At 38.3% G+C, this 12,203-nt stretch overlaps 1 protein-coding gene and 1 long non-coding RNA gene across 5 annotated transcripts in view; one reads left to right on the top strand and one right to left on the bottom strand.

Moving 5' to 3' along the window:
* The first annotated feature begins 2,365 nt into the window (after positions 1-2,365).
* LOC139759981 (uncharacterized) lies at positions 2,366-10,630 on the top strand. Of its 4 annotated transcripts, none has more exons than XR_011715192.1 (4): positions 2,366-2,500; positions 4,377-4,510; positions 8,100-8,337; positions 9,550-10,630. It is a non-coding gene; the product is annotated as an uncharacterized lncRNA (long non-coding RNA). The 4 variants fall into 4 exon arrangements; XR_011715194.1 differs by having other exon boundaries at positions 5,201-8,337; XR_011715193.1 differs by having other exon boundaries at positions 4,377-5,282.
* Positions 2,495-12,203, bottom strand: part of GatA (glutamyl-tRNA(Gln) amidotransferase subunit A, mitochondrial) — a 106,772-nt gene continuing 97,063 nt past the window's right edge. Inside the window, exon 9 of the mRNA XM_071682704.1 lies at positions 2,495-3,096. Within this exon, the coding sequence (XP_071538805.1) occupies positions 3,090-3,096 (7 nt within the window). The 3' untranslated portion in view covers positions 2,495-3,089. The remainder of the gene's footprint in view (positions 3,097-12,203) is intronic.

Genomic DNA, 12,203 nt, shown 5'->3' with positions numbered 1-12,203 from the left:
TATATATATATATATATATATATATATATATATATATATATATATATATATGTATATATATATATATTTATATATATATATATATATATATATATATATATATATATATATATATATAGGCAAAGAGGATAAGAGTGAGTGCTCAAATTACAGAGGTATAAGTTTGTTGAGCATTCCTGGTAAATTATATGGGAGGGTATTGATTGAGAGGGTGAAGGCGTGTACAGAGCATCAGATTGGGGAAGAGCAGTGTGGTTTCAGAAGTGGTAGAGGATGTGTGGATCAGGTGTTTGCTTTGAAGAATGTATGTGAGAAATACTTGGAAAAACAAATGGATTTGTATGTAGCATGTATGGATCTGGAGAAAGCATATGATAGAGTTGATAGAGATGCTTTGTGGAAGGTTTTAAGAATATATGGTGTGGGAGGCAAGTTGTTAGAAGCAGTGAAAAGTTTTTATTGAGGATGTAAAGTGATTGGTTTATTGAGGATGGAAAGTGATTGGTTCTCAGTGAATGTAGGTTTGCGGCAGGGGTGTGTGATGTGTCCATGGTTGTTTAATTTGTTTATGGATGGGGTTGTTAGGGAGGTGAATGCAAGAGTTTTGGAAAGAGGGGCAAGTATGCAGTCTGTTGTGGATGAGAGAGCTTGGGAAGTGAGTCAGTTGTTGTTCGCTGATGATACAGCGCTGATGGCTGATTCATGTAAGAAACTGGAGAAGCTGGTGACTGAGTTTGGTAAAGTGTGTGAAAGAAGAAAGTTAAGAGTAAATGTGAATAAGAGCAAGGTTATTAGGTACAGTAGGGTTGAGGGTCAAGTCAATTGGGAGGTAAGTTTGAATGGAGAAAAACGGGAGGAAGTAAAGTGTTTTAGATATCTGGGAGTGGATCTGGCAGCGGATGGAACCATGGAAACGGAAGTGAATCATAGGGTGGGGGAGGGGGTGAAAATTCTGGGAGCCTTGAAGAATGTTTGGAAGTCGAGAACATTATCTCGGAAAGCAAAAATGGGTATTTTTGAAGGAATAGTGGTTCCAACAATGTTGTATGGTTGCGAGGCATGGGCTATGGATAGAGTTGTGCGCAGGAGGGTAGATGTGCTGGAAATGAGAAGTTTGAGGACAATATGTGGTGTGAGGTGGTTTGATCGAGTAAGTAATGTAAGGGTGAGAGAGATGTGTGGAAATGAAAAGAGTGTGGTTGAGAGGGCAGAATAGGGTGTTTTGAAATGGTTCGGTCACATGGAGAGAATGAGTGGGGAAAGATTGACCAAGAGGATATATGTGTCAGAGGTGGAGGGAACGAGGAGAAGTGGGAGACCAAACTGGAGGTGGAAACATGGAGTGAAAAAGATTTTGAGTGATCGGGGCCTGAGCATGCAGGAGGGTGAAAGGCGTGCAAGGAATAGAGTGAATTGGAACGATGTGATATACCGGGGTCGACGTGCTGTCAGTGGATTGAACCAGGGCATGTGAAGCGTCTGGGGTAAACCATGGAAAGTGTGTGGGGCCTGGATGTGGAAAGGGAGCTGTGGTTTCGGTGCATTATTACATGACAGCTAGAGACTGAGTGTGAACGAATGAGGCCTTTGTTGTCTTTTCCTAGCGCCACTTCGCACACATGAGGGGGAGGGGGTTGTTATTCCATGTGTGGCGGGGTGGCGATGGGAACAAAGGCAGACATTATGAATTATGTACATGTGTATATATGTATATGTCTGTGTGTGCATATATATGTGTACATTGAGATGTATAGGTATGTATATTTGTGTGTGTGGATGTGTATGTATATACATGTGTATGGGGGTGGGTTGGGCCATTCTTTCGTCTGTTTCCTTGCGCTACCTCGCTAACGCGGGAGACATTTCATTTAATGAAAGGCTAAAATTCATCTTGAAGTTTTGCATCTCTGCCTTAAAGAATTTCTGTTTATCTGTCCGTTATCATTACTCCATTTTCAGTTCACCATAAATGTAGTTTGAATAACATGGAACTATTTAAAGAAAAGATAAATAGAAATCTTCAAAGTTTGTTTAATTACCAGTAAGAGAGAATACAGTGGAGTTGTGATAATTCATGAAATTCAGAATTGCATTTATGAATTCATGAGTACTATTATTTTACCTCTTTTATGAAATTTTGCAGACAAATTTTCATAATTCAGATCCTGATTGTGACAGGCAGTGTATGAATCTCTTGATCAGTGTGCTTTGTGAGTAAGTTCCTGCTCCTACCTAGTTGGACTCTCACAGCATCCTGAGTCCAGGGATGACATTTGGTATTTTCCATTACCAAATTCAAGGAAATATGGTAATAAAACCTGTTTGGTAATGAAAAATATGGTTTGGTAATGATGATGTGTTTTAAGAACCTGGATGTCACAGACAAAATGTTTGATAAATTCTTTGCTGACATGTTTGATTGTACACTGGAGGGGAAGATGGAGGACTAAACTACCAGTGATCTTGTGTCAACAGCTTCATTACACGCCACTTGTATCATGTAAGTTGAACTATCATTTGTTTTTCCTTTATTGTATTTGTTGATTGTATTTATTTTTTTGTATATGTACAATACTTAGTGTTTATTAAATCAGTCTTGGGAGAGCTTATGCATATTTTCTGGCCTCTGAAACCTAATTACTTTCATTTAGATGACTTAAACTTCAGTTTGTGATCTGATAATTATTTGTGGAAGTTTCTGATACTTACATATAAATTATGGCAACTCCACTGAAGTAATATAAAGTTCTCATTTCTGGAACCATTCTTACCTTTTCACTTAACTCAGTAAATTGATTAGTCAAGTGAGACCAGTGCCTCCTCTTTGTGTGAAATATAACTTCCACTAATCATTGTCCTTACTACTTCCATACATCTCTTCCATGGTTTACCTGTCTTTCATGTCGAGAGGTATACACACAATCTGTCTGCTAGCAATTATTAGAATTGCATTCAAGTCCACAGGTAAGGGCATATTTGTACTATTGTGCTTAAGGGTCATACCGTCATGCTCCAGGGTTGTACAGTCACACTCCAGGATTGTACTATTGTCCTCAATGGTCGAACCGTCATCCTCAAGGGGGAGCTATTCACATCCTGTGTTAGAACAAAACTACAATGTGATTTTCAGTTTGATATCAAAAGTGAACAGTTCTTCAAAACATATAAAGATAGAACAGAACAGCTAGAGACCATAACATGAAATTAAGCAGTAATTTTATTAGAAAAGATGTAAAGTACTTATACAGTATTAAAGTAGTGAATGCAGATGGCATACAGAAGTTTTAAAAAGCTGTGTGGTACTAAAGAAATTAAAAAATTGGGCCACAGGAGTGCAGAACTCCTTCCCCACACCATACAAATAGTAATTAAGAAACAGGTAATAACACACTGAGATGTAAACAAAGCTGTAATTAGACAACATATGATAGACTTAGGTACGAGTCCTGCATTATTAGAAGGGAGGAGCAAAAAACTTTGAAAAGAGTGTTATTTACAAGAAAAAAGAATATTCAAATCCTTTCCACAAGTCATAAGACAAAAGAGTATTCAAATCTTTTCCACAAGTTCATCAGGAGTAATTTTGTTATTGGTAAAAAAGCAGCTTATCAAGCTAAGAGACTAAGAAGGATAAACTGTTGGGTATTATGAGGAAATACAGTCTGTGATGAGTTAAATGATGTGTAAGTGATTTCAATGTGGAGGCCCTTGTTGCTTTAACATTAGCAAAGTATTATACTTGCTCGCCATTTCCTGCATCAGTGAGGTAGCGCCAGGAAACAACAAACGATGAACAACTCATCGACTCATATACACAATATACATAAATGCCCATACATCCACATATCAAAAGGGAAGGAAATAAGTTTTGAAAGATAGAGATAATAGAAATGACATAAGCAGGATATTAAAAGAATTTAAGCCATATATAGCTTATGATCCTGACGAAGTCTCCTTATACATGCAAGAGAATGTGTGGAGGCACTTGCTAGGTCACTCAAAATATTGTTCAGTTGGTCATTAGAGGAAGGAGTAGGTCTAAGGATGTGGAAGAGGAAAAATATCTTGCTACTCTCCCAGTGTAGTATACAGGGGCAATAAGCTGTCAATAGACTGAACTAGGGCATATGAAGCAGCCAGTGTAAACCATGGAAAGGTCTGTGGTTTTGATGCATTAGACATGACAGCTAGAAAATAGATGAGCAAATGTGGCCTTTCTTTGTCCTCAAACATTTCATTTCCAACACATCTACCCTCTTCTGCACATCCTCATCTATGGCCCGTGCCTGGCATCCACACATCATCACTGGAACTACTATACCCTTAAACATCCCATTTTTGCCCTCCCAAATAACAATCTCTCTTTCCACATACAGGTACACCACCAAATTTCCAGCAACTGATGGTTCGGCACCTCCTTTAGTCCTGACAAAATTATGTGAGGGAACTTGAAATTACCACGGCCACCAGACTAGTTTACTGGGCGGCCACAGATGGCATTGTGTGTAGGGTAAGCTCAATTACATTCTTTACACTGCACTTGGTGGTGATACCGCAGTTCTGTGACATTCTTAACTTATTTTGCTTATGTTTAACCCTAGCTATGGCTTCTAAGACATATGAGAGTGTCAGTTGTGGTGTCAGATGTAAACACCAGTCCATATTGATCCAAGATAAAATAGAAGTTGAAAAAGATAGACCATGGTGTTTTGGTACGTAAGATATGATCTTGTTTCACTAATATACTATTGTACAAGTACCTGTATTTCATTTATTTATTTAATTTCCATTAAATATTTGTTTAATTTAAATTTCTAGCAGTTCATGGTATATTTTAGACACATGGGAGATGTATGATTACTAGGTTAGTGTGGTGTTTATGAATTATTATTATGTGACCATGGTTGGTCTGGCAAAATGGTTAATCCAGCAAGGCTTTAGAACTAAGAGTGCCGGAAAGTCGTTGGTGTATTCAATGCTCCTAGGACATTTCACTCTCGTCCACCCTATGACTTACTTCTGCTTCCATGGTTTCACTTGCTGTCGTGTCTGCTACTAAGTATCTAAAACATTTCACTACTTAGAAGGTTTCAACATTCAAACTCATACCCCAACTAACCTGTCCCTTTGCCCTGCAATATATTAACCTTATTATGATAATCTTATCATAGTTTACATTGTATTCTTTTGATTTTTTCAGTGTCAATTTAGCTTTTCCCTGTCATGTCACATCCATACCAAGGCAGTAGCAGTAAAGATGGTGGATAGTAATGTCATTATTGGTAAGTATTAGGAAAGAAAGAGATGAAACCATGGAATGGTAAACCACGGAATGGTTTGGTTTCATCAACTAAGGGCTCTTGCATTTACATTGATTTCACTTTTTTTACTTGATATATTTCTCATCTTCATTTGAATTGAAAGGTAAACATTATTGGTATGTAGAGGGAACAAATGGGAACTTCAGTGAAGGGCGCAAATGGGGAGGTGATAACAATTAGTGGTGATGTGAGGAGATGGAGTGAGTATTTTGAAGGTTTGTCGAATGTGTTTGATGATAGAGTGGCAGATATAGGGTGTTTTGGTCGAGGTGGTGTGCAACGTGAGAGGGTTAGGGAAAATGATTTGGTAAACAGAGAAGAGGTAGTAAAAGCTTTGCGGAAGATGAAAGCCGGCAAGGCAGCGGGTTTGGATGGTATCGCAGTGGAAATTATTAAAAGAGGGGGTAACTGTATTGTTGATTGGTTGGTAAGGTTATTCAGTGTATGTATGACTCATGGTGAGGTGCCTGAAGATTGGCAGAATGCTTGCATAGTGCCATTGTACAAAGGCAAAGGGGATAAGAGTGAGTGCTCAAATTACAGAGGTATAAGTTTGTTGAGTATTCCTGGGAAATTATATGGGAGGGTATTGATTGAGAGGGTGAAGGCATGTACAGAGCATCAGATTGGGGAAGAGCAGTGTGGTTTCAGAAGCGGTAGAGGATGTGTGGATCAGGTGTTTGCTTTGAAGAATGTATGTGAGAAATACTTAGAAAAGCATATGGATTTGCATGTAGCATTTATGGATCTGGAGAAGGCATATGATAGAGTTGATAGAGATGCTCTGTGGAAGGTATTAAGAATATATGGTGTGGGAGGCAAGCTGTTAGAAGTAGTGAAAAGCTTTTATCAAAGATGTAAGGCATGTGTACGTGTAGGAAGAGAGGAAAGTGATTGGTTTTCAGTGAATGTAGGTTTGCGGCAGGGATGTGTGATGTCTCCATGGTTGTTTAATTTGTTTATGGATGGGGTTGTTAGGGAGGTGAATGCAAGAGTTTTGGAAAGAGGGGCAAGTATGCAGTCTGTTGTGGATGAGAGAGCTTGTGAAGTGAGTCATTTGTTGTGCACTGGTGGCTGATTCATGTGAGAAACTGCAGAAGCTGGTGACTGAGTTTGGTAAAGTGTGTGAAAGAAGAAAGCTGAGAGTGTATGTGAACAAGAGTAAGGTTATTAGGTACAGTAGGGTTGAGGGACAAGTCAACTGGGAGGTAAGTCTGAATGGAGAAAAACTGTAGGAAGTGAAGTGTTTTAGATATCTGGGAGTGGATTTGGCAGCGGATGGAACCATGGAAGCGGAAGTGAATCATAGGTTGGGGAGGGGGCGAAAGTTCTGGGAATGTTGAAGAATGTGGAAGTCGAGAACATTATCTCGGAAAGCAAAAATGGGAATGTTTGAAGGAATAGTGGTTCCAACAATGTTATATGGTTGCGAGGCGTGGGCTATGGATAGAGTTGTGCGCAGGAGGGTGGATGTACTGGAAATGAGATGTTTGAGGACAATGTGTGGTGTGAGGTGGTTTGATTGAGTAAGTAATGAAAGGGTAAGAGAGATGTGTGGTAATAAAAAGAGTGTGGTTGAGAGAGCAGAAGAGGGTGTTTTGAAATGGTTTGGTCACATGGAGAGAATGAGTGAGGAAAGATTGACGAGGGTATATGTGTCAGAGGTGGAGGGAACGAGGAGAAGTGGAAGACCAAATTGGAGGTGGAAAGATGGAGTGAAAAAGATTTTGAGTGACCGGGGCCTGAACATACAGGAGGGTGAAGGGTGTGCAAGGAATAGAGTGAATTGGAACGATGTGGCATACAGGGGCCGACGTGCTGTCAGTGGATTGAACCACGGCATGTGAAGCATCTGGGGTAAACCATGGAAATTTCTGTGGGGCCTGGATGTGGAAAGTGTGCTGTGGTTTCGGTGCATTATTACATGACACCTAGAGAGTGAGTGTGAACGAAAGTGGCCTTTGTTGTCTTTTCCTAGCACTACCTCGCACACATGAGGGGGGAGGGGGTTGTTATTCCATGCGTGGCGAGGTGGCGTTGGGAACGAATAAAGGCAGACTATGAATTATGTACATGTGTATATATGTTTATGTCTGTGTGTGTATATATATGTATACGTTGAGACGTATAGGTATGTATATTTGCGTGTGTGGATGTGTATGTATATACATGTGTATGTGGGTGGGTTGAGCCATTCTTTCGTCTGTTTCCTTGCGCTACCTCGCCAACGCGGGAGACAGCGACAAAGCAAAACAAATATAAAAATATAATATAGAGATACTTTAAGTCAAAGGCCACTGGAATTGAATCGTAGAATCGGTTATCAGCGTAATCATTGAGGGAAAGCACAATAATGGTGTGTGTGCTTAGTATGCCCTAAGCAAAATAATAACAGTTTTTAGAGCACTACTGATAATGATGATGATTTAGCAGGTGATTAATTGTTAGCAGAGGGGAAAGTCCTATATTGACAGTGGTGGAAAAAAGAAAAATATGGATATGTCAACAAACAAACTAATTATAAACCAAACACATACTCCATCCAACTGGCATACCAAATGTAATTGTCTGTAGAACAACAAATGGGGTTCATTAATATTTTTTCACGATATTTCTTTAAAAGACTAAAATATATTCTTTAATTTATAATAACTTCTATTATATGGACCCTCTTAATTTCCTGCTCTTCTTCTTTAACCCCTTAGAGGGATATTTATGCAAGCTGAGAAACAGCTCTAAATGAATACTTATATACTGAGTTTTGCAACTTAATTTCAGGGCCATGTACCAAGCCTGATTGGTGGCTGTGATGCAGCACATGATAAGTTCCTCCCACAGTCAATCATCCCCTAGTTATGCCCATGAGCACACATTTTTCTTGGAAGAAAATTGAGTGGTTTAGCTAGACTTGGAGGACCAGGCAGATGATACTGAACTATTTGACAATGATCTGTGTTTGGATCATGTGGAGAGTGAATTAATGGACAAGACTCTTTCAGTATCAAAAGCAGACCAGGTGAGGCAGGATAATGTTTTCTAGCAAAATTGGAGGTAGAGTTGCCAGTGCCTGCATGACCTTGACAACATGGTGTGGAAAAAAGTATTATTGAATCAGTGATTATAGCATAAAAGATTTACCATTTAGAACCTACAATGATCAGTATTTCAGTGTAGGTAACATAAAAGATAAAACATGCTTTCTAGCAACTTACTTGATACTCAGGGCTTACATTTGCACTTTTTAGCTCATACTGAAACATTTATTAAACTTCTACATATTATTTCAGTGATGTAGTGGACAAAATATACTTGAAAATTTTTAGTGTTATACAAATATCTTTAAATGGGTAAGGTTAAATTTTTTGAATAACTTGAAAAAGGTGAATCTAGAGGGTTAGAAGGATAACGTTAGTGGGACATTAGAGGGTAAAGGATTAAGTTTGTCGACTGATATTCATAGCACCCTACTAACATAATATGTATCTTTCCCATATCTTTTAGGCTGTAAATTTCCATTTCTTTCACCCTCCTGTGATAATTCATATACTCCAGACCATTAATTTTGGTCATGAGCAGTTCCTGAATTCTCTCCAACTTCTTTACATGTTTGATTGCTGGAACAGTCTTCAGTTTTTTCTTATTTATTCTTAAAATTTTCACCATCAGCTTTCAGACTTTTCTTTTACAAGTTCTTGTTATAGAAGCAGTCATTATTTGGCTTATCATGGTCTTTGAATTAAATTTTCTTGTTTATAACTCCTATATATTAAAAATTTTCTTCTCTTTCTCAATTGGGAGGAGACACTGATATGTCAATCTGTCCATAGTTTATTTACTCAAAATTCTCCTCATAAAATTCTATTAGGTTTTCTTCTGCCCATTTGTAGTGTTCAAGTCTCTTTGCTGTTTTAATTTGTTTTATGATCTTCTCAACTTACTCTTATGTCATCTGCAAAACACCTGACTCTACTCTCATTCACTTCGAATATGGAAGCTTATACCATTCCTTTTAGTAATCCTAACAGACCAGCATCCACTATTCAGATATGGTTCCATTTGTTACCACTTTGAACTTTTAGTTAAAAACTTTGATACATTTTCCTACATTGTACTTTCTCCAATAAAACTTTATAATTATATTGAGTTGATCAGTTGTTTTAGAAAATCTTGAGAGAGTTCAATCTCTTTTCTTGTAGTACAGTTTCATGTGTGTCATTTTTGTCTTTAGGGAGAAGGAATAAAGAAGACTTCATGTGTCACCGGTATGTTGTAGTAGGCGGCAACTACGATGGGTTAAGCAGGTGACTGGAAATCCTCCTCTCTGGCATTACTTTCTGAAAGAAGAAACTGAAGAAGGAGCTAGGAGGACTTTTTCCTCCTGAGCTTATTCTTCTTTTCCTGATGGTACTTCAATCATGTGGAAAACAGTGTGAACATGTTTGAAAAAAAGAGAAAGATATCGTGTATATCATTGTAGTCAACTACAAAGTACTAGTAGCTGAATTTGTATACTTAGTATGAATCCATGCTGGTCTACATTTATGAAGTTGCTAGTCTTATGTTCAAGAATGTGCATTTTATCACTTTTATATACTGTGATTGTATGTAAGGTGAAGCTAGCTTGTCTATATTATTTGATGTTCTACCAAGTTGGATCAATCAAGGTTTAGCCATTATGATCTTTGCCTCTTTTAGGAGAATAACACATTCCACAAGGTCCTGGCACAGAATTCCCTTTGAGTTGGTCACTTGCATCAATTATGTCCCTTTTTGTGATTTCAATATCTGGAAGGGCACACTCATCATACCGAGTAACCAATTCATTATCAGTTCTGTACTTTCTCTAGTTTTTCGTGCTGAACAATGATTCATCCACTTTCTGTAATATTCTTCTCGGTTCATTGTACCTTCTTTTAAATGTGTCAATGTTCATAATTTATCTTATTTTCAATTGTAATTCAGGTTTTCTCTTCACATCTCTGACACCCATTCCCTCCAGGAACTCCTGTCAAAGGGATGGCCATGGCAAGTCTCCACTCAGCCCTCCTCACATACACTATTCTCCGCATTCTTCAGTCATATCTTTTCCTCCAGTATTCTTCCTCTCTATTTCCACATCACAGGTGGTCTTCCTCTCACACCAACCCCTTTAATTGTACTGTCGTATACTCTCCTTGTAAACTACACATCTTTTATTCTTTCCACATCACCTCAAAGTATTATGTTTCACCCACTCTACCACACCACAATTCATGCCCATCTCTTATACACTCTTTCATTTCTATCTTTGTTCCATCTAGTCATACCAAATGCTCCTCTCAAATAGCTCATTTCCACAGCCTGGTTCTTGACCTCCGTGACTCATTCCATGTCACAGGGTTGCGGAGGATTATGCTGTCCCTTAATCCTCTCTTCCCTTCTTATTTACACCTTTACTCTTCATTTTTCTGTTGAGGGACCCAATGACTCTTCTACCTTGTACTGTTCTCTTCCATGTCTCTTTTTCCTTACCACCAAACCTTTCCAAGACAGCTCCTAAATACTTGAATTTTCTCACCTCTTTCTCTCTCTCTCTCTCTCTCTCCCATATCCAAAACACAGTCTAGTAAACTTTCTTGTCACTCTCATGATTGTGCAAAATCTATACTTTCAATCGATTCCCTTTCAAACACCATTATTTTACTTTTACCTTTAATTGCCGGCACTTACATCATAAAACACAACCTTCTGGAGCTCCTATTCACTCTTTCCAAACAACATAGTTTCACCTGCAAACAGGCTTGTCACTAGCTACCATGCTCCATGTCTGTAACCCCTTTCCTTAGTTTTTTTTTTTTTTCAGCTGAGGCCCTAATCAAAGTCATCCCATTAACTTTATATATCTTAGCCTGAGCCAAGTACCCATTTTATCGACAAACGGATGAACTGTTGGGTTGACTGTAGCCTGAGCCGTAACCAGGATTCAAACCTATGTGCTCAACCCTGGGCTGCTCAGGAATGCGTCATGGTCATCCTCACCACAGAAATCCAAGTCACATATCCCTTACCCTCACGTAAACCCCCTTACTCCTCATTTATTTTGCCTTCAGTTAATTCCATAACTATCAATCAACATTTTTACGTACACTTATTCCCCTATAATAGCTACTTACATCCTTAGCACCTTTTCCTTTGAATAAAGTAACAATAATAGCTTTCACTCCATTCTTAAACATAACCTATTTCCATGCTAAATTACATATAAGATGCATCAACTCTAATCACACTATCCTCCAATATTTCAGATGTGATACTATCCACTCCAATTGCCTTTCCTACCTTGAGTCTTAGTAATGCCCTTTTACCTTCCTTTTTGCCATAGGCACTTGTATCTTCCTTCTATTGTCCATACCCATGCATGTTAGAACTGCTGCCTTACTTTTTCCCACATTCATCACTTCTTCAAAATACTCTTTCCATCTGTCTTTCACATCCTTTTGATTCAGCAACTCCCCTTCATTACTTCTCATCAACATTTCCACTCTTACGTTCACCTCTTTCCTTTTTCACCACCTTCTAGTACAATTTCTTATTTTCCCTTAACTTTTTACCCACATTTCTTCCAGAATCTCTCCATCTACTCTTTCTATGCTTTTCTCTATCAGCTTCTTAACATTTTGCTTACACATCTTACATTCTTCCCTCCTTTGCTGAACTTCTGCATTCCTTTTGAGCAATCTACCATATTCCTTTTCATCTCTTCCATCCACCATGCATTGCCCTTTTTTATTGCTGTACCTCACAACCTTGTATCTAACTACTAATTCTACAACCTTTAAAAATCTTTAAAAATTTTAAACACCTGATTATACATGATTTCATCCCCACATTTACTGCATTTCT

This window comes from Panulirus ornatus, chromosome 34 (assembly GCF_036320965.1).
Source record: "Panulirus ornatus isolate Po-2019 chromosome 34, ASM3632096v1, whole genome shotgun sequence".
Taxonomy (NCBI): Eukaryota; Metazoa; Arthropoda; class Malacostraca; order Decapoda; family Palinuridae; genus Panulirus; species Panulirus ornatus.
Note: the sequence above shows the minus strand (reverse complement) of the source record. Positions and strands in the feature narration are given on the sequence as shown.